Consider the following 21,934-nt stretch of genomic DNA (forward strand, 5'->3'; position numbering starts at 1 on the left):
GGGTGATGACAAGGGGAACACTGGGAAGATTTAGAGCCAAATACACACAGATGGGCACTGATCCACAATTCCCATTGTGGACACCTCACTCTTTGGACCCAAAAAGGAGAGGGGGCAGGGGCAATAAAATTAGTGCTGATTGTTTTTTTGTTCCTCCACCTTTGAAGTTTAGCATCTGAAATGCAACATGTTAAGTTCATGAGCATATAATCAACAGAGAAAACATTATATGCCCTCCACTAGGCTCTCCTAACACCATACCACCCACACAGGTAAGAAAGCCCCCAGTCCCTATGCCCAGATATTGGAGAACTTAATGTGATCAGGAATCGGGCCAGAGGGTGGGGAGGAGCACTCACGCTCTTTATTGGGCAGACACTCCAGGGCTCGCTGCATCACACGGTGACTGGCTCCAGCCTGGCCCCTCCGCAGAAGAAAGGCACCATATTTGATCCAGACAGCTTTCTCCTGCCTGAATCGCTTCAGCATCCGGTTGTAGAGTTCACCAGCTTCCTGCGGGAAAGACAAGGTGAACTGTGGAGTGTGATAAGACAGATGAGGGCAACAACAGAGATGGGCAGCTATGCTCCTGAGAAGCTAGTCATGGCCTCAGGCTCACAAAGATGAGGAGAGCATCTGAGGGGGCCTAACACGGTGGGGAGTCTCCCTATTAATCCTGTGCTATATGGAGGTCCTCAGGGTAGAACATGAGGATAGGGGAACAGGAGAAACAGAAAAAGGGCATTTGGCTGAGCTGCTGCCTTCTGGCTATATGCCCAAAGGATACACACCAGGGGTCCACTGCCCCTTTACTTCCTCATCTTCACCCTGCACTCCTAAAGCAGAAGTAGGAGGAAAGGACTCCTCCTACTTACAAGATGAACAAGTTAGAGCCCAGATGTCACAAAGCAAGACTATAGCAGGATCAGATCCAGAAGAGAGGGCATTCTTTCCTGAGACTTCCTTGTTGCCTTTCTAACTCCCAGGAATTAGTTTCTGAGCCACTGAGGACCCTCTGCCAGTGGGCTGTCTGGCCCAGACACCTACCTGGAATTTCTCTGACTTGTTGTAGATGTCAGCTAGGTGGAGAAAGACCTTGAGAGGCTCATTATACTGCACAGCGCGCTCGAAGACCTTGGTCAGCGACTCCTGAGAGCCATACATGTTCTCTAGATTCAGCAGTGCCACCCACACGTTCAGTTTCTCTTGCTCCTCTCTGGAGACAGAGTCAACAAGTGAGCTCCGTCCCCTCAGCCCAAGGAAGCCCCCACTACCATCCACCAGGAATGCTGACTGGAACTACTACTTCCTTTCCAGGCTCTATCCAAATCCTCAGTTCCCACCCTCAAGTGAGAAACAGAGGTCTGGTCCCCACTGCAGCTCACACAGAAGCAAGAAAGCCAGCTCCTGACTGCTGGGGATCCCCTGGTATCTGCCTCCATTCCTAAAAATGAAGCCCACAAAATCTTAAACTAGCACAAGGTTTGGGCAGAAAGGAGCAGAATCTCTGGTCTAATTCTGTCTCCAAACTAAGAGAATGAAGCAAAGGACTGTCATCCTTCCTCTTAGCTGTCAGGAAACTCATTCCACCCTGTGCCTACAAAGTGACCATGGAGAGTGTTTACACCCAGGTATGTGGAGTTATTTCCCCTGTTCTACTTGTTCCAAGTTGGGTACCTTATTAAGCACAGGGACTCCTGTAAATGTTACCCTGAGCTACTTCAGTGAAGGGGACTATAAAATATAAATGAGCAGATCTGTTTCACAGATGGCACAACTATGAGCCAAAGCCTGAAAACCTATGGGTGCTGGTGGGAGCCACCCACACTGCTGTCAGCCTCCCCAGGAGGAAAGGACCCACAGTTGATGAGCCCAGCAGCCCAAGGAGACACAGCCCTCCCTGTTGAGAGCCACTCGCCACCAAAGCAGGAGACAAAGCCAAGACCTGAAGGAAATGGTCTTGAGAGCCCTCTCGGCCACAGCCCGGGCCTTCTCGATTTCTGTGGCCTGCAGGTGGAAGGCCATGTACTGCAGCCACAGAATAGAGCTGTTAGGGGAACTCAGCAAGAGTCGGTCAAAGTCATCTGCTGACTCTGGCTGTCGCCCAGGATCCATCAGCGCCTCCTCAATGCGGGACAACTCTTTCTCTGCCTTCTGCTTCTCCAACATCCTTTCCTTCTTGCTTTTCTTTTGCTAAGGAAGGCACAAAAATTAGTGAGTAATCTGTTCCTCAGACCACTATGGAGGTCTGTGGTGGAAGCCAAAGGCTCGCAGGGTAATCCATAAGCTCTAGGAATACTCGCAGGCCTGGGATTGTCCCACCGTGTCAGAAGGGACACTCAGGCCAGGACAGAGCAAAGGAGACTGGCACCAAGGGATTTTTGCACAAGGACAAAGCCCTATAAAATACGACACCGTGGACTGCTGTGGCTTGTTGTCCTCCTCGCTGTCTGAGCTCTCTCCTCGAGGTGGTAAGGCTGGGGTCAGAGAGTCTAGCCCCACGTCCCAAATGAAACCAGAGGACAGCTGTAGCCGGGGCACTTCTGCTGGCCTTCTCGGCTTCTCCTGAAAGATCGAAGAGGTGTGTGAGGAAAGCACTCAGCTCAGGCTGTACCCTATTCCCCAGCCCCATCCCACCTGGAGGAGCTGGGGCCCCCCACCAAGCCCAGAGACCTACTCCCCTCCTAGGGCCAGGCTAGGCCCACTCCACTGAGAAACTACATAGAAATGACATAAAAGCTTTCCTTGTAAATTATTCATAATAATAATTATATTATTCAAAATAATTCATGATGATTCATAAATAATTTAGGCAAACTTTTAAAACATACAGACACAAAACAAATCTCACACATATGTGTGTACATATACACGTTCGTGTATGAAGTACCATATGCATATAAAATAATAGCAGAGCTGGGACCAAGACATGACAAGCGTTCTGAAGGTGTAGGGATGTGAGTACCTAAAGTCTGGGCAGTCCTCAGTCCAAACAGTACTATCCTCATCTTTCAGAGGGGGATACAGGTTCAAAAAGGTTAAGCCTTTAATAACTGCCTATCCCATTCATTTAATTCAGCTCCACTCAATAAATATTGATGAGAATTTACTTTATGCAGCCCACTCCTTGGTAAAGCAGGATCTCTGTCCTCAGGACACTGATGACCAAGTGAGGACCTAGCAGCCCTGCCTTAGGCAATGAAAGAGAAGAGGATGGAGTCTAAGACCACTCCGCTCTTAGGCAGGAGACCAAGGACTTCCTTCCCCAGAACAGCCTCTCTCCTCCCTCACCAAATGCTGTCCCTCACCTTAGGCAGTACACTCATCTCTTCCACCTCCTCTTCTCCTTCCCGATAATACACTTCAACACCACTGTCGTCCTCCTCTGACGGAGCAGCTTTCTTTTGCTTCTTGTTCACTCTTTCCTGAAATGACAAGTGAGAAAGGTGCCAAGCCACCCTTCTTGCCCAGGAGGACCTGCTGGCAGCCCAGGGCAATGCCCTCCCTTGGCCCTCTCAGCACCACCCAGTGCCCAATCCAAACTCACTGCTCTCAGTCCAAAAGAACGCTACTCAGTTGTCTGGCTGGCTTTGAATCACTCTTCTGTCATGTGCAGGAGGCCATCCTCCCCAAGGGACGTTACCTGTTCGGCTGCAGACTCCCGGCGCCGCCGCTTGCCCTGCTTTTTTGCTTGCAGTTTCTGGGGCTCTTTCTTCTCCTCACCAGGCAGCTGCACCCCCTCCTGCCCCTCTTGGTTCCTCTTCCCTTTCCTTTTCTGATTCTTTTCTTCCTTCTCTTCTTCTTTGTGCTTGTTCTCCTCTGCCTCCTCTGTCCTCTCCTCTTGTTTTAGTAGTGGCAGTCCCAGGGAGGCAGGAAACACATCTGGCTTCCCAGTGTCATTGGGGAGGAATGACAGCTCTACTAGGTTCTTCTGACACTTCAGGCTACCACAAGGAGGGGGACAATGACAACAATGAGGACAGCAGAGGACATGAGCACAGCAAACAGCCCAGGCCTTCCTCTCCTGATTGGCCCAGTTTTCTGGGCCCGGCACTACCTGCCTTGGAATCCATTCAGTATTCTTTGGAATGATCTGCACATTTTACCATGCTGAAATGTGAAACAGAGGGAGCAGCTGTAATGTACCCCTACTCTGTCTCCAGCAAGTGCTTATGCACAGAAAAGTCTCCATATGGGCTTTTAAGAGCTGGAGCTGAGATAAGGGGTTCCAAACAAAGGGGCTTTGTTCATCTGAATGCTGCATCAACACCACCCAAACTATTATGTCTAGTTTACCTCTGAATCCCCTCCCAGGGTTCTCAGGGAAAAGAGGGGTTGTGGGGGTGGAGGTGCAGAGGTTGGGGAGATACCTACCTTAGGACCTTGGCTGTGAGCAGCTTCCCTTCTGGGAGGTATCTGTTATAAAGGGTTTTCTTGGAAGGACTGTACTGGGAGACATGTGGGTATTGGACCAAACCCACAACAGAGGGGCCAAGGCTGACAGGAGAGACACAAGGATCCTATGGTCATAAATACAACAACAGAGTCCCAGCCTAGCCTAGTGCCTCTACTTTCCCAGGGACCCAAGTTGTGACAAGGATTTATGATAGACAAAAGTTCTTGGCACTCAAAAAGATAAAGAGAACTTTGTAAACTAGGAACAATTATTAGGGATAAGGAAGATCTGACTGAAGGGTGTCTCCCACCCACACCAGAGCACCACAACATGTGACTCACAAATGGCTGAAGGTGAAAACGATGAAGTTGTGGCAGAGAAAGCTGTGCACCCTGCTGGCTGTGAACATTATGTGATTTCACAGAACATTTATGAATCATGATCAAATACTAAACCAAAGAAAATCCAAACATATTTAAAACTGAAATTGGACATGCCATGTTCTTTGTCCAAAACACCAATAGGAATAATTCAAAACTTTTTAAAAAATATAAAACATTTGGGATCCCTGGGTGGCTCAGCAGTTTGGCGCCTGCCTTCGGCCCAGGGCATGATCCTGGAGTCCCACGATCGAGTCCCACGTCAGGCTCCCTACATTGAGCCCGCTTCTCCCTCTGCCTATGTCTCTGTCTCTCTCTCTCTCTGTGTCTCTCATGAATAAACAAAATCTTAAAAAAATATATATATATATAATATATATATATTTTAAGATACATATATATATTTTAAAGATATATATATGTATATATATGTATATATGTATATGTATATAAATTTCAGAATTTTATTTATTTATTTATTTATTTTTAATTTTTATTTATTTATGATAGTCACAGAGAGAGAAAGAGAGAGAGGCAGAGACATAGGCAGAGGGAGAAGCAGGCTCCATGCACCGGGAGCCCGACGTGGGATTCGATCCCAGGTCTCCAGGATCGCGCCCTGGGCCAAAGGCAGGCACCAAACCGCTGCGCCACCCAGGGATCCCCAAATTTCAGAATTTTAAAAAAACTGGTGGGAACATCGGGCTCCCGGTGCATGGAGCCTGCTTCTCCCTCTGCCTATGTCTCTGCCTCTCTCTCTCTCTCTCTGTGACTCTCATAAATAAATAAAAATTAAAAAAAAAAAAAAAAAAAAACTGGTGGGAACCCAGACTCCCTTTTCTTCATATTCTCTTCAGAGGTGACTGAGGAACACGGACCTAGACAGGCCAGGGCGGGGAAAAGGGCCACTCTTGTCTGACCCACCAAGCGCCACCTCACTCACCCAAAGAGCACACCATGTGGCTGGACAGACTTCACATAGCCCCTCAGGAGTTGCCCTTCCTGAATGTCCTGGATGGAGTTAATCTCAGGATCAGTTATTTTGCTCTTTGTCTCTGGGTTTGTCCTAGGGGAATAAAAGGCTTATTTATGTACATGTACCCCAGCCCTCCCTTCCCCATTCTCACTCCCAACTCACTTGTGATAATCAAACTCTAAGCGTAAGAATACAACTCTGGACTTGTCTGTAGGACATTAACCTTCAGAGCACAGCCCCACTCTCTCCTCAAGTCCTGTCAGGACTTGGCCTCAAAAACCTCCATTGTGGGCAGCCCCGGTGGCGCAGCGGTTTAGCGCCACCTGCAGCCTGGGGTTTGATCCTGGGGACCCTGGATCGAGTCCCACATCAGGCTCCCTGCATGGAGCTTGCTTCTCCCTCTGCCTGTGCCTCTGTCTGTCTCTCTCTCTCTCTGTGTCTCTATGAATAAATAAATAAAATCATTAAAAAACAAACAAACAAACAAAAAAACCCCCTCCATTTGTAACCATGGAACAGGCGGCCTTCAGGCCAACCCTTCATTGCACATGCTATGAACTACAGAACCCTAGGGTTTGCACTGCGTTCCCTCACTGGGGCCACTGGGTGGTCACCTTGAACACCATATTCAGATACATGAGCCTTGCCCTGGGCAACAAGAGTCGGAGCAGACAGGTTTGTCTAGCAATGTGAATGGCTGCAGCTTTTCTGGGTAAAGATGGGGCAGGGTAGAAAGTGCACAAACAAAGAAAGGTGGGAAGCCCTAGGTTCTGTATCAGATCCCTGCATCCTCTCCTCAATGCTCTTCCTGTCCCCACCACACTTACCTGGATGATCGTAGTGACAGAGTCAACACGTGGCCTGTAGCAGACAGGACATAACACCTGGAACAAGAGCAAGAAAAGGAGATGGTGACTCTTCAGTATCCTGGGAGACAGCAAAGGGCCTAAGCTTCCTCTCCACAAGGCTGACCAATAGGCAAGAGTGAGGGGATATGACACCTGGGCTCTGTTCTTCATTCTGCTGAGAACATGCTGAGGGACTGTGGACAAGTCACCTCTCTGGGCCTCAGTTTACTAGTCTGTCACTACCTACTCTTCTTACCCAAGAAAGATGCTGGGAGAAGAAAATGAAAGGAGGCATGGAGCCCTCGGAAAGACACACAGAGCCACATGGGTACTCAGAGGAGGTGACACCAGCCTGATGTCGGGTCCCAGCAGTGTGCAATCTCAGCCACTAACCACTGGAAATTGTGACCAGGGGGTGACCTAGGTCTCAGGGCAGGCTCATAGCAGCAGATGAGAGGAAATAAATCAGAGAAGCCTAGGCAGGGAGAGGCTTCTAGGAGGTCTGAAAGCAGGGTTTACTCTTTGGTTAGGTTTCCAAACTTTTTTCATCAAAAACAGCACTTAGCAACCTCAAGTCACAACTTCAAAGTACAGAATCTTAGCAGTAGAAAGGATCTCAGCAATAATTCAAAATTTTCCCAAGATTGGCATCTGCCTCCTAGCCCCTAGAGCAGTAAGGCCTTTGAGGGGTCATCTCCCTTTAGGCAATTAATTTATTATCCACATTACATAGATAAAGAAATCACACTGAATGAGACTCACAGGTTTGGTTACAATAAAATATATTTAAAAATTTTGCTAAAAGCCACACCCACATTTTTAATCGAGACAAAGCAGAGAAAATCCTGTGTTCCTTTTCTTTTTCCAAGCCCTGGATACCTCTGTGCTGTTTAAGCTCTGATAAATAATTGTGCATTTATTAGGCAGGTGCTGGTGGCTGGGACACCTGAGATGGGCAAGAGCATTAAAACTTTCCTGCCCATCTCCTCAAGGCTTCCCACTCCACTGTTAGCCAACCTGGATTCTCAGAAGTCTATAGTATTAGGCTGAAGCCTTGCCTCTTCAACGCTAATTTATTCAATGCTAATTTATTCACCAAAGTCATAATTTAATGACTTTAAAATTCTGAGCCTGGGTGGTTCTGAGCTGGGGTGGCTCAGCTGGCTGAGTGTCCAACTCTTGATTTCAGCTCAGGTCCTGATGTCAGGCTCCCACTCAACAGGGAGTCTGCATCTCTTCCTCTCCCTCTGCCTCTTCCCTTACTCATGCTAAGATGCATAACCTTAAAAAAAAAAAAAAAAAAAAAAAAAAAAAACTCTGAACCGAGCTCGTTTTACTGCACATATAATAGTTCATAAAGCACCCCCCAAATGCAAAAGGTCTCTTTTTGCAGAAATCATCTTTAGATCATTTATTTAATTAAAAAGATGAATGGCTCAGTAGAAAAATGAGCAAGCAAAAGCAAAGAACAAGACAAGCAAAGCAGAGAACAAATGTAAACAGCCAATTAAGAGGAAAAATGACAAGAGAAAAGCAAATTAAAATGAAAGATCAAAAAAATTAAAAAAATAAAAAAAAAAAGAAAGATCAATTTTTGCCTATTCAGTGGCTTAGATCAAAAAGTAAGAATATCCACTGTTGGCAAGATTGTGAGAAAAAGTCGTATTTGTAACAGGAACATAAATTGCCAGTCTTTTTGGAGGGCACTATGGCAAAATGTGTAATATCGTTTGGCCATCAATTTTACTTCTGGGAATTTGTTTCACACATATACTTGCCCTCTGTCCAAACACATGCACACAACGATTCACTGCAATACTATTGTCCATTGACAGAGGTTTTAGATAATGATAAAAATGGAATATCAAGAAAGTATTTAAGGTAAAAGAACAAAAGTAGATTTAGAAATACCAGCACATAATACTAGCACACTAGCTAGGAGAAAAAAAAAAAGCAAGTTGCAGAATAATATATAAAATAAAATTCTATTATTACATTAAAAAACATTATACTTCCATGTGTAAAAGTCTTAAATGACAGACAAAGGTATATAATGGTGAAAAGTGGTAGAGAAAGAGAGGAGCAATAGAATTTTTCTCCACAATTTTTTTCTGGTACAAAATCACGTATCATATCTATACTTTTTAAAAAAAGAAATCTACAATCCCACATAGAGCTGAAGAGGAAAAAAAACAAACTAGGCCTACCTGACAATCTTCTGGGGGACAAAGTCTTCCAGGGGCGTCTCTGAGTAGGAGTCACTCACGTGAAATACACTGACTTTTCCGATCTTCCCAAAGGGGAAGGAGACAGTCAGCCCCTCCTTAGGAGTCACCTTCACCACGCGGCCCATGGCCACTTCCCCTTTTTCAAGCTTGTGCGGACCTGGCAGGAAAATGAACCTCATTCAGGGCAGGCGAAATGAGCCAAGAAAGAAACTGGAATGCTGGGATGCCTGGGTGGCTCAGCGGCTGAGCATCTGCCTTTGGCTCAGGGCGTGATACTGGAGTCCCGGGATCGAGTCCCATATCAGGCTCCCTGCATGGAGCCTGTTTCTCCCTCTACCTGTGTCTCTGCCTCTCTCTGTGTCTCTCATGAATAAATAAAATCTTAAAAAAAAAAAGAAAAAGAAAAAAGAAATTGGAATGCAGGCCACCCACGGGCTGAGAAAGTCAGAGGCTGCCCAGACTTGGGGTGTCTAGGCTGAGTGGACCAGAATGATCATGAAGACCCATGTTCCCACAACATGTAGTCAGGAATCTCAGGGCCATGTGGTGGACAAACCCTACTGAGAGATGAGTAAACCAGCTGTGTAGGTAAAGGTGACTCAGACAGTAGCAGAGTGACACAGGCCAGAGAACAAAACCTCAAAAGAAAAAGTGTTTCCAGAAGAACCACACGAGGCTTTCGGAGAACTCCAAAACCTGACGCATCATCCTGAAGCCTGAGCACTACCTGAGGACTCTGTCCCATTCCTTTCTACCCTCTCCCTTTCCTGACCAGGCAGCATTTCATCACCACACCTATAAGTGAGAGACATAAGAAGGCTTTGGACGAATCTGGGCCAACCACAGTAGCCTTCAGGGCCTGGCCAATCCGGAACTTCTTATCTGGATGTTTCAGAACCTAGAAGGACAAGAGAATTCTTTTAACATTTGAAGAAAGGTCTGTCATTTATCCAAAATTATCACTGAAGTCTTTATACCAAGTATATCCCAAACCAATCCCTGAGAAAGTACATGGTTTCTTATACCCACTGCAAACACACCACACACTGAGTCCTCTCCAGGAATTCTGAGCACACTGACCTTGAAGCTGAGAGAAGTAAGCAACAAGGGAATCCTGCCCCGGATATCTGGAGCAATCTCCACCTCAAGCCATTTCTTAACCACATTGTACTGGAGAAAGAAACAGGAAGAGAAATTAAATGGGATAGATATAAACATTTCCGTTTCCCTTCATTAAAACAGAGACTCGGGATCCCTGGGTGGCTCAGCAGTTTAGCACCTGCCTTCCGCCCAGGGCGTGTTCCTGGGATCCCAGGATCAAGTCCCGCATCAGGCTCCCTGCATGGAGGCTGCTTCTCCCTCTGCCTGTGTGTCTGCCTCTCTCTCTCTCTCTCTCTCTCTGTCTCTCATGAATAAATAAAGTCTTTTTAAAAAATTAAAAAATAGGGGATCCCTGGGTGGCTCAGTGGTTTAGCACCTGCCTTTGGCCCAGGGCGTGATCCTGGAGTCCCGGGATCAAGTCCCGCATCAGGCTCCTTGCATGGAGCCTGCTTCTCCCTCTGCCTGTGTCTCTGTCTCTCTGTGTCTCTCATGAATAAATAAATAAAATCTTTAAAAAAATTAAAAAATATAAAATAAAATAAAACAGAGACTCTCCTAAAAATCACAGGGTTGAAGAGGCCCTAATCCTACATGTTCCCAAGGGACAGGAATCCACCCGCCTGTCTCCCACTGCCCCTGCCCAATCTCCACTTCTTACAGACATCAGAGTCTAGTTTGGAGCCTTTGCTAGGCTAGCCGCCCACGTAACCCTCCTGGTGCCTCAGCTAATCAGGAGGCAAAAATGAACTCAGAGATGTCCTCAAGCAGCAGGAGCAATCCCACTGACCTCTGTAGACCCTTCCAAGCTCAGCTGTGCCCAGTGATGGTTAATCATCTCCAGGGTTCAACATCTTTTTTTTTTTTTTTTTAAGATTTTGTTTATTTAATTCATGAGAGACATAAATAAAAGCCAAACCCTACATCCAAGGTTACAGTCTACAAAGTCAAACAAGTATGCAAATAACCAGAGCAGTGGAAATACAATATGCTATGGGAATACATAGAACTAGAAATATGAAGGGAATACCTATGCTGGGCCGTAAAGGGTTGTAGGAATAGAGCACTCCGAGTACAGAAATAAAAACAAGAAGGGAAATAGAGGAGGTTCTCAGGGTGACTGGTACACAAAGTGTATGAGGTCACTTCTGAAGAGCCTTAAATGCCACTCCAAGGCATCAGGGGTTTATGAAACTCACCTAGAGACAATAGGTAACCAAAGGAATCAAGCATCAATCAGTGACATGCTCAGCCAGATGCTTATGGAAAAAGAATCCAGCAGCAGTGATGAGGAACTATTTCTCAAGGTCAAGCCCAACCCAACTTTCTCTCTGATATATTCCAACCAGTGCAGTTTTCACTGATCTCTTCCCTTTCTTGAACTCCTGCTCCGCTGGAGGCTAGAACATATAATCTGACATGCAGGTACTATTACTCTGTGTGCACTGCACCTGAACTTGATGTATGACAAGAATCTAGAATCCAGTAACACATTTACTTTAAATCTTCCTCTATATTTTTTTTCTGTCCCTTTTGTACAATTAATCTATAAATATGTTGAACTGTGAGTTGCCAATTGTTTCGTGAGTTATAATTTTAGCTCCTCAATTAGGCTTCTGGTCTCCCACAAACCAACAGGGTAGCAAACAGACTCAAATGCTTAGTGCTAATGGCCCTTGTCTCCAGCTTCTCCCCCTTTTCTTCTGAAAGAAGACTGGCTTCACACTGCAGGTGTGCACTACTCACCTTCTTCAAGAAGCAAATCAAAGTCTGCCCAGCCTGGTACTGTTTAATCTTCTCCAAGTGGCTAGAAGAGTGAGTGTTGAGAGCAGTGCAGCCATCTTTCTCCAGCTCACTGTTTGCAGAAAAGCAACGGAAAGAGTATGCCAACCTCTGGGGTAAGGTTTCTAGCTTGAAATCACCTCCCCTACATGGCCATGGATTGACTGTAGCCCCCTCATTCATGCATACCTCCCACATGCCCACTTCTCTCCTCCAAGGGCAATGTTCAAAATACCTGCATGAGAGCCAATCTCTTCCATTTCATTTACCTAGGTATGAACAAGCTATAAAGTAGGTAACTACGATAATCTTTACAAACTAAGGAAACAAAATTGTTTTTACTTCTTTTGTAATACTTTAGCTATTGCTTTTTAGTTTGCAGAACTGTAGTCTCTTGCTGAATGTGACAATAATCTCATGTGTAAATGAGGCAGGTATTAATTTTATGCTATTAAATCAGGAGTTGAAGTCAGGGCTCTGACTCAAAAATCCAGGGCTCTGTCCCCTATGCTACCTTGCCATTATCACTTTTTCTCCTCAGAAAAGCAACAAGGGGATGTGGTTTTCAGTCACAAATCACTTCAAAGCAATTATAGACTCCCAGCCCAGCTTACCAATTGAAGTTGATGTCTAAAACAAACTCAAGCTCAATAATAAAATGGTACAATGTTGGTAAACTGTAGCATATAATAGCAAGCACTGGTAAATAGAGAAATGGAAACCTTCATACACTAGTAAAGTTAAAAATCCATGTACCGGGGATCCCTGGGTGGCTCAGTGGTTTAGCGCCTGCTTTGGCCCAAGGTGTGATCCTGGAGTCCGGGGATCGAGTCCCACATCAGGCTCCCTGCATGGAGCCTGCTTCTCCCTCTGCCTGTGTCTCCTGCCTCTCTCTCTCTCTCTGTGTCTCTCATGAATAAATAAATAAAATCTTAAAAAAAAAATGCATGTACCTTATATTCCAGTAAATCTACCCTACGTAAATCCTTACATAGATGCATAGAGGAACAAGTTCAAGATGTTCCCTTTGGCATTATTTATAAAAAAGAAAAACTGGAAACAATCTTAAACGTCCTCCATGAGTTGGAGAATATATACAGTTGGGCACATTCATATAACGGACTACTATTTTAACTATAGGCACAAAAACAGATCTCAAAAACAAAATTTTGAGAAAAACAAGTTGCAAACATTAAGTACAGCATGCCATTTATGTTAAGCTTGAAAACTACACAATCATTTTGTACATATATAAGTACATACATATATATATATATATATATAAACAAAGTTATGAAAGAGCTGGATATATATCAAATGAATAATGGGTAATTCATCTTCTGAGGGTAGAGAGAGAAGCCTAGGGAAGGAAACGTGTAAAATGTTATTTCTTAAAACACATACACACGGGCAGCCCTGGTGGCTTAGTGGTTTAGCATTGCCTTCAACCCAGGGCGTGATCCTAGAGACTCAGGATCGAGTCCCACGTCGGGCTCCCTGCATGGAGCCTGTTTCTCTCTCCCTCTCCCTGTGTCTCTGCCTCTCTCTGTGTGTGTCTCTCATGAACAAATAAATAAAATCTTTAAAAAAAAAAGAATGACCAAAAGCAGAGAGCCCGGGTAGCTGAGCCAGTTAAGTGTCCAACTCTCAATTTCAGCTCAAGTCATGATCTTAGGGTCATGAAACTGAGCCTGAGTTGGGTTCTAGCACTGGGCGTACAGCCTGCAAGATTCTCTCTCTCCCTCTGCCCCTCTGACTTCTCCTTCTCTTAAAAAAAAAAAAAAAAAAAAAAACAGTAAGCATAGGACAAAGTACTTCACATCACTAGCCATCAGAGAAATACACATCAATACCACAGTGAGCAGAAATAGACCCACAAATGCAGAGAACTGATGGTCGCCAGAGAGAAAGCAGGTGGTGAGATGGGCAAAATGGGTGAAGGGGAGTGGGAGATACAGCCTTCCAGGTATGGAATGAGTAAGTCACAAGGATGATAGTACAGCATAGGGAATATAGTCAATGGTACTGTAAGAGCATTTATGGTAACAGATGGGAGCTATACTATGGTGAGCAGAGCGTACAGATCTGCCCAATCACTATGTTGTACACCTGAAATTAATATAACACTGTATGTTAACTACCATTAAAAACAAACAAACAAAAAACCTTACCCCCTAAAAGTCACTTAAGAGGCCCTTTCCTTATAACCCTAGGCACTAAAGACTTAACCTGGAGGATCCCACTGCTGACTCTAAAGGGCCACTCTCTCAGTCATAGATATCTAGCTTCACGCATTGATGACTTATTAACTTCAAGAGGCTGGGTTTTTAATGGAAGAAGCAGAAATAGGCCCATGAATCAAAATGCTTAAGATCCTCTGAAAAAAATGATCCCATACTGGATCCAACACTAAACAAACTAATTTTCCTCTATATATAATCCCTCACTGAACATCCCTCTATGAAATCCACTAAAACATGACCTAAAATTCCAGTCATCCTTAAAAAGGGGGTAGGGGGCAGCCCGGGTGGCTCAGCGGTTTAGCGCCACCTTTGGTCCAGGGCCTGATCCTGGAGACCCGGGATCGAGTCCCACGTTGGGCTTCCTGCATGGAGCCTGCTTCTCCTTCTGCCTGTGTCTCTGCCTCTCTCTCTCTCTCTGTCTCTCATGAATGAATAAATAAAATCTTTAAAAAAAAAAAAAAAAAAAAAGGGACACCTGAGTGGCTCTGTGGTTTAGCACCTGCCTTTGGCTCAGGGCATAATCCCAGATTCCTGGGTTCGGATCCCACATCGGGCTCCTTGCGTGGAGCCTGCTTCTCTCTCTGCCTGTGTCTCTGCCTCTCTCTATGTGTGTGTTTCTCATGAATAAATAAATAAAAGATCTTAAAAAAAAAAAAAATTCCAGTCACCAAGAAGTAGTCTCTACACTCAAAGAATGGGCATTTTCTTGGCTGTATGTTGTTTATTTTTGGAATTACTGAGTCCTAGAAAATTGGGTTGAGAGCAAAAATGTTTCTTTTGTTACATGCTGACAAACAGAACTGTAATCAGCCTTTTAATCTCTAATTACAGCTTTTACATTAAGTTTCATAAAATCCCTTCAACTAGCCCTATCAGAGCCAGATAAAATTTCCTTATTAGAGAAAAAAGACAACCTGGACAGAGAGAGGCACAAGAAGTCAAAACACCGGCAAAATCTAGACTAGAACTCAGGTTCCTGACTCTAAACTCCACAGTCTTTCCATGAGACCATGCTGCTGGGGTTCCCCTCACCTTGGCCGGACACTCAGCTCCGGAATGGTTCGAATAAATCTGGGATGACTTATTGGAAGAAACCTGGAGAAAGAAATAAGGCCAAATCATTTCTCTTATTCTCCATACTGCCATTCTCTGGTGATCAGATTTTCTCTCTATACCCACAAAACCAAGCTTAAAAGCCACCTGCTCCACTGCCATTCTGCCCACTGGTAATTTGTCAGGCCTGAGGGCTTCCTCTCATTCTCTGTAGTAAATGTTGAGGATCTGGCTCATCTGATCTTCTAGTATTTTCTCATTAAAAAACCCTGAGCAGAATTTTCCTTCCAGACTATATTCTCCAACTCTTTCACTATGATCTGAAAGTTAGAAAACAGGTCTAGAAAGAGTCGCTACTGAAATTAGTATGCAAATTATAGACTTAATTATTTTGCTTTTTTTTACTATAGCAAAGATTTCTGCTACAATAACAATATTGCAAGCAGATTTAAAGAAAAGGAGTATGATTAAGGTATGCAGTGGAGGATGGATTACAATAACCTCTGATGTATACTGAGCAATAACTGTGTCAGGCAACCTGCTAGGCACACTGCATACCAGATATTCCCTCAAACTCTGCAAAAAAGGTACTAACCACCCGTACTCTCACTTTACAAATTAGGAAAACAAAACTCAGAGTTAAGTAACTACCTAAGTCATGGTCACACAATTTTAAGTGGCAAATCTGGAATGCAAACCCAGGTCTCTCTCACTTTAAACTAACAGTTTTAACCACTACACCAGATGCTATTTTTTTAAAAACCAGGAAAAAGTAAAAGGATTCCTTTGGTGAACATTTCTCTTAACTAGAAGAAAATCCAATTCATGAACAACTTTTTAGAGCTTGCCTCAGTGCCCATTCCTTCTCCCACGATTACTACAATCTCCCCCCAAAACCAGCCCATCTCCTGAAGCCTCCATACTTGAACGTCTTCATATCTCTCCCACCAATCACTCGGGCAGTGACTGTCCTCCCAACTTTCAACTTGGCAGTAGGAGATGTGCCCACTGGAACATCATCTAGAATGTGGGAGGCATGAATACAGCCAATGATGCCATCTTCCAGGGTCACAACCACGTGGGTGGGCTTAATAGACTTGACAGTGCCTGTGACCATGTCCCCAATGGATAGGGTGTGCTTCTTTACAGCCCCCACAACCAGAGCTGGATCTGCTTCCTCATCTTCATCAACTGTCTCAGAGTCCTTCCGGGTCTGTCTCACAGTCCTCTTAGCAGCTGGCCCCTCAACGGCCAAAAGAAAACCAGTCATTCCTGGTTCTGTGGTCTTGAGGGTTAGGGAGACACCCTGTCCCACTTGCAACTTCTCTGAGTCAAAGCGGAAGGTGTCATTGAGGTGAGAGGTCAGGGAGAAAGCTGCCAGGTGGCCAGTCTCTACCAAGGAGGCGACAGCAAAGGACTCCTCCAAGTGCTGCACAATTGCTTGGTGCTCACTGCCTTTCTTCAGCTGGAAAACAGAAAAAACCCAACATCCCCACTTCTTATAAGGCACAAGTGTTTGGTCATCACCCACTGGGCAGGCAGGGCTGGGAAAGTGCTCTGAGTCCAGGAGACCCAGGGCTAGTATGAGTTGTAACAGACTAGCTTTCACTCCCTCGAGCTAGCTTCTCCTCCTGTCACTGATGTGACCTGACTAAACTCAAGGCACCACACCAGAATCCCTGGGACTTAGCTTTTGTTTTGGATGGGTGTGGATGAGCAGCCTAGAGGAGAGAACTACACATAGGCATGTGTTGTTTGGGTCACAGGTCTTAAAAGACAAAATTTCCAACATTTCCCACGTTTATAAAAAAAATAAAAATAAAAATCAAATCCTGCCTTCTCTTAAAAATTAGGCTCAGCAACACTAGATGCAGATATTCCCACCTGGCAAGGAGTAGATGGACCTGAATCCTCTCTGCCTCCTTGTGGGCTGGCCATGTGCACTTCACTCATTTACATTATCTACCCGGCCCTGAAGACAGGGTGACCACACAATTTATCACTGGTATCAGAGTGAAAGTCAATGCCATTAATAACCTCACCAAGAGGGCAGCCCCGGTGGCGCAGCGGTTTGGTGCCGCCTGCAGCCCGGGTTGTGATTCTGGAGACCCAGGATCGAGTCCCATGTCCGGCACCCTGCGTGGAGCCTGTTTCTCCGTCTGCCTGTGTCTCTGCCTCTCTCTCTTTCTCTCTCTCTGTCTCAATAAATAAATAAAATCTTTAAAAATAAAAAAAATAATAAAAAAAAATAACCACACCAAGACGAGAAGTGGAACAACAACCCACAAAAATCCAGGTATACGATCACCTTATCCACAGGCATTTGCATTAGAACCCCTGAGCAAAGTGTGTGGGGCTGAAGAGCTGTGTAATGCCTTTGAAATCACAGGAATGGAGTCATCACAAGCTTACCTTTTTAGGTTTTCTATTCACCAAATCGTGACAAAGGGAAACATGTACTTCCAACTTCAACATATCAACATTTAGGATGACAACTTTCTTTTTCTGCCCAGGCTCCACTTCTTGCCCTGCAGTGCAGAACCAAACACAACATGAGCATCCTTGTGGAAGAGGGAAGAAAGCATCTCTCCAAGAGCCCCACAAGCCCCTTGGCCACAAAAAAGAGGACGTCTGTCCTGGGTCTATCTGGGCTAGGAAAAAACAAAAGTCTACCTCCCATAATTCAAGTTTCAGGTGTGCCTTAATTTACGCAACATGATATACAAAAATCTAGATTTACCCAATTATAAAAGGATTTACACTTAAACCTTCTGTAGCTTGCTGTCAGTTATCTTGATTTACATGAACACAAGACAGGGATGCCAAAATTTTCTACTGAATCAGCTCCTCTACACTATGTATTTGGAAATTCTGTATTCAAGTGTGGGAACAGTTAGCAAAGAATTTCCCCCACAAACCATGAGGGGCGAGACAGAAGTGCTTACCTGCTCGATGATATTTGCTGGCCCTCAGGACCAGGCCAGACACTGGGCCCTCACTGAACACCACAGAGCCATCCTCCAACACCTCCTGTACCTCTAGGTCAAGGACCATCCCTGGGGTCATCTCAGCCAGCGTCTGGATCAACACAGAGTCTGCCAGAGACCCGAAGGAAATGGGGATTAACAGACAAACAATACTCACCATTCTTTTCCTTTGGAAATGTGCTGTTACAGAGAACAACAGACCACTGGGAAGGTAAAAAGCACTGGAGGGTAGATACCCATGAACACTCCTATCGCAGGGAGAGAAACCTGTGCCTCTGCTAATCCTACCTGGTCATAATTTATGAAAATACCCAACAAATACCACAAACACACACTTCCCTTTGGTTTCTGAATTTTCGTTGCTTCTGCTTGGAATCTACCTTCTCAAGCTTCGTATTCCCAAATCCCATCAAGATTTCAATAATCCTACCTGATGGTTCAAAACTTAGGAAGATCCAACAGAATAACCCCTCATAGACTTCTAGCAGGTCCCTGTTCCATTCTATCATCTACCAGGTATTTGCTGAATAAAAGAACAAGTGAAGAGGCGAATGGATTCACAACAAATACAAACCTGAGGTCACAGAACTAAAAGGAATTTTGATTTTGGTCTGGAAGATAGTACAAGGGGGACCTCTGGAATGCTAGTAATGATCTTTATCTGAATCTAGGTAGTAGTTAAACAAAGGCATTCGTTTCATAAACATTTACTAGACTGTACCCTAAATGATTTAGGCACTTTATACTGGTTATACTCCCATTAAAAAGGGTAGGTGCCTGGGTGGCACAGTCGGTAAGTATCAGATTCTTAGTTTCGGCTCAGATTGTGATTTCAGGGTCGTGAGATCAAATTGACCACAAAGCTTGTTTGAGACGCTCTCTCCTTCTGCCCCTCCCACTCGTGTGCTCTTTCTTTCTCTCTAAAATAAGTAAATAAATCTTTAAAAAAAAAAAAAAGTTTAATTTTTGTTTTTTAAAATTGCTTTTATCTGGGAAACCCAACAACTTATTGGAAGAGACACGTATGATTTACAACAGACACTCCCCACCCGACCCTCACCCTCCACCCCTATGTCCCCACCTCGGTTGCTCATGAGGCTGCGCACACCCTGCCGCTCTTCCAGGCACTGGCTGAGGAGGAGGAGGCTGGTGGTAGCCAGGTCCCCCAGACCGCAGTCTGACAGACGCAGCGAGAGCAGCATGCGCTGCTTCTCCTCATCCACGTTGGTCACCTTTGCAACCACTGTCTGCCCCTCAACAAAGTGGTCACTTGTAGAAGTCACAAACTTGTCACTCATGATCTAACAAGTGGGCAGAAAATAAAGACATTAAGTCTCTACCAAGGCAACTTAATTAATGGCCCCAGAAAAGGATGTGAGGGAGGAGTGGAGAGAGATGGAAGCCAGGAAAACCCCTCAGCCCTCTCTGAACACAGCTCTCTCTAATCCCCTTCCAGAAAACTATATGAGGCCCTGGCTGTCCAACCCAGACTTCTAGAGGGCACCCACCCAAGGAGGCACATCATTGGCAAGTGAGAAGAACAAGCCATCCATGTCTCTAACCCTGGATGGTAACCCTCTGGCCTGTCCTATGCATATTTCCATAGGTTTCCCCTCTTCTCTCATTTTTAAACTTGTCCTGACAGGGGATGTAAATGACATCCACCCAGGAAATATGTCAGGGAAACAAAACTATGGAAGAGAAGAAGTATTTATAAATAAACTACAGGCCATTTGCTCATCCACCGTTTTACACTGACTTCGCTATGACATCCACTCAGGGAATATATCAGGGAGACAAAATTGTGGAAAGGAAGAAGTATTTATAAATAAACTACAGGCCATTTGCTCATCCACTGTCTTAACACTGACTTCGCTAAGAGTCCTCTCGACTCTGGGTCTGTTTAGTCAGCAGCATGAGGCATTCAACTATGGGGTCATTAAGACTTTTTGCGTCTGAAAAGTTTATGAATTCGATGACATCGTGGTGGAGGGGATCCTTTCAAAGGTATTCCAGTACCATGACACTTCAAAAACCCTAGGAGGTTGCAAAACTTTTACTCAGCTGCTCAGCAAAATTAACTTCCATGTCTATACTTGCTGAGAGTATAAGTTCACTAAAGTCTTCACAGTCCCTGCCCACCTACCCAATGCTGTACTGTGAAGTAAAGATGCCACTTCCTCCAGGACACATGGCTGGGCAAGAATCTCAGGCCCATTCTCCTCATGCAGACTCCTTTTTGCCTTGTCCCTGAAAATCTTGCAAGGGATTAAGATATCCTGCTCCTTCTCACCCTCAGGCTCCTAATATCTCTCCCCGAAGGCTCTCATGCATAGAGCTGAACTTACAGCTTTAGGGGCCAGTCCACTGAGACCTGACGGGAACTGGACAAACACACCATAGTCCTTGATGCTCTTCACAAAACCGATGAGCAGCATCCCAGGATGGATTTCTGCGAAGTTCTTAGGATCCTGGCCACCCTCCACTGTGGAGACCAAAGCTGGCTTCCTACAAAGGAGCTAATGGCACTTCATCAAGGAACATTCCAGAAAGGGCAGATGAAATATTCATCTCTCCAATTCCTTTTTCTACTCTACAGGCTCTGCTGCTACAAAGACACTCTAAGCGTGCAGACCAGCAGCATTAACATCACCTGGAACTTGTCAGAAATACAAATTCCTAAGCACTGTCCTATACCTACTGAATTACAAACTCTAGGGGTGGGGCCCAGCAAGCTGTGTGAATAAGGCCTCCAGGTGATTCTGACACACATTCAAGTTTAAGAACCAGTGTTCTTCCTTTCCTTATTAATTTATCTCCAGATTACTGAAGAGGACCAAAAAGGGACTGGCTCATCTTTGTGGTTTGGCAGTTGGACTGACCATGACAGGATCCTCCACAATCTTCATACTAATCCACCCTATCTCACCTCCTCTATCTTCACTCTAGTGAGATTTTATTTTACATTCTGTGACAAAAGAGGCAGTGTTCTCCTTCGAAGTGTGCACACCAAGACCAAAGGGAATACTCTGAGCCCCCATGGGGGCCGGCAGGTAGGTGGGGGTGGGGGTAGGAAGGACAGAGGCTACCTTATTAATTGTTTCAGCTCAAGGGGCAAGGACTGAGTGTCTGAGAAAGCAATATTCTGCTGGACCTGGCAGGCCACACTGCCTCTACTCCAACATCCTGGACTCCTACTCTGCATCAGCATCTGCTGATAGGACTTCAGCCTCATTCCACCAGAGGAAGAAAGGGAAAGAACAGGTCTGGTCTGATTTTATGGTGGTATTTCTAAAGTCAAATGACTGCCTCTTTCCCATGGAGTTTCCAATTAAGAGCAGAGCTGAACCTAGAGTCTTCCCCAAAGGGCCCGTAGCTCACCAGATACCAGTAAAGGATACAACACGTCCCTCACTCTGGCTCAGACAAAGTACTCTGTGAAGGGTGTCGCCAGCCTGGAGCCAGTGATACAACAGAGGGCCATTGGCGACGTGGTCCGAGAGATGAGGTGTGGGGAGGAAAGCAGGGATGTTATGGGGCAGGACAGACACTTCCAGCCCATCTTTGGTCTTCTCTAAAACCTTCACATCCACCAACTACTCAGGAAGAGAAAGACAAAAAAAAAAAATAGTATTTGTCTTGAGCAGACAGCAACCACATCTGGCTCAGGTGGAGATTAGAGGCATCAAGTTCCCACCCCAGGGATCATTGAGAGGTCAAGATCAGAGAAGTAGCTTTCTTCCACACCCCACACCACTGCCCTCAAAGACCCTGCAGGCATTCACACACCCTCCAGGACCCAACTGTGTGCTCACATGGCTCTTCTCCCAAGTCACTCCACCCACCAAGTCCCAGGGGAAAGGCAGTCTTGCAGGCTGGTCCTGGAGACCAGAGAGGAATGAGAACAGTAGTACACTGCTGAAAAGCCATACAAGGATGGCGC

General features: G+C 45.2%; 1 protein-coding gene across 2 annotated transcripts in view; it reads right to left on the bottom strand.

The window, feature by feature from the left end:
• PDCD11 (programmed cell death 11) overlaps nucleotides 1-21,934 on the bottom strand; it is a 44,513-nt gene that overhangs the window by 1,341 nt on the left and 21,238 nt on the right. For both annotated transcript variants that reach the window (XM_077877780.1, XM_077877781.1), the window contains exons 15-34: nucleotides 21,393-21,587; nucleotides 20,340-20,510; nucleotides 19,073-19,292; nucleotides 17,950-18,099; nucleotides 17,417-17,532; nucleotides 15,928-16,469; nucleotides 14,984-15,046; nucleotides 11,673-11,781; nucleotides 9,909-9,998; nucleotides 9,624-9,726; nucleotides 8,808-8,985; nucleotides 6,580-6,636; nucleotides 5,720-5,842; nucleotides 4,375-4,497; nucleotides 3,644-3,944; nucleotides 3,309-3,425; nucleotides 2,416-2,565; nucleotides 1,946-2,193; nucleotides 1,048-1,216; nucleotides 360-513 (exon numbers count right to left, since the gene is read on the bottom strand). In XM_077877780.1, coding sequence (XP_077733906.1) covers nucleotides 360-513; nucleotides 1,048-1,216; nucleotides 1,946-2,193; nucleotides 2,416-2,565; nucleotides 3,309-3,425; nucleotides 3,644-3,944; nucleotides 4,375-4,497; nucleotides 5,720-5,842; nucleotides 6,580-6,636; nucleotides 8,808-8,985; nucleotides 9,624-9,726; nucleotides 9,909-9,998; nucleotides 11,673-11,781; nucleotides 14,984-15,046; nucleotides 15,928-16,469; nucleotides 17,417-17,532; nucleotides 17,950-18,099; nucleotides 19,073-19,292; nucleotides 20,340-20,510; nucleotides 21,393-21,587 — 3,379 coding nt within the window. The remainder of the gene's footprint in view (nucleotides 1-359; nucleotides 514-1,047; nucleotides 1,217-1,945; nucleotides 2,194-2,415; nucleotides 2,566-3,308; nucleotides 3,426-3,643; nucleotides 3,945-4,374; nucleotides 4,498-5,719; nucleotides 5,843-6,579; nucleotides 6,637-8,807; nucleotides 8,986-9,623; nucleotides 9,727-9,908; nucleotides 9,999-11,672; nucleotides 11,782-14,983; nucleotides 15,047-15,927; nucleotides 16,470-17,416; nucleotides 17,533-17,949; nucleotides 18,100-19,072; nucleotides 19,293-20,339; nucleotides 20,511-21,392; nucleotides 21,588-21,934) is intronic.

This window comes from Canis aureus, chromosome 29 (assembly GCF_053574225.1).
Source record: "Canis aureus isolate CA01 chromosome 29, VMU_Caureus_v.1.0, whole genome shotgun sequence".
Taxonomy (NCBI): domain Eukaryota; kingdom Metazoa; phylum Chordata; class Mammalia; order Carnivora; family Canidae; genus Canis; species Canis aureus.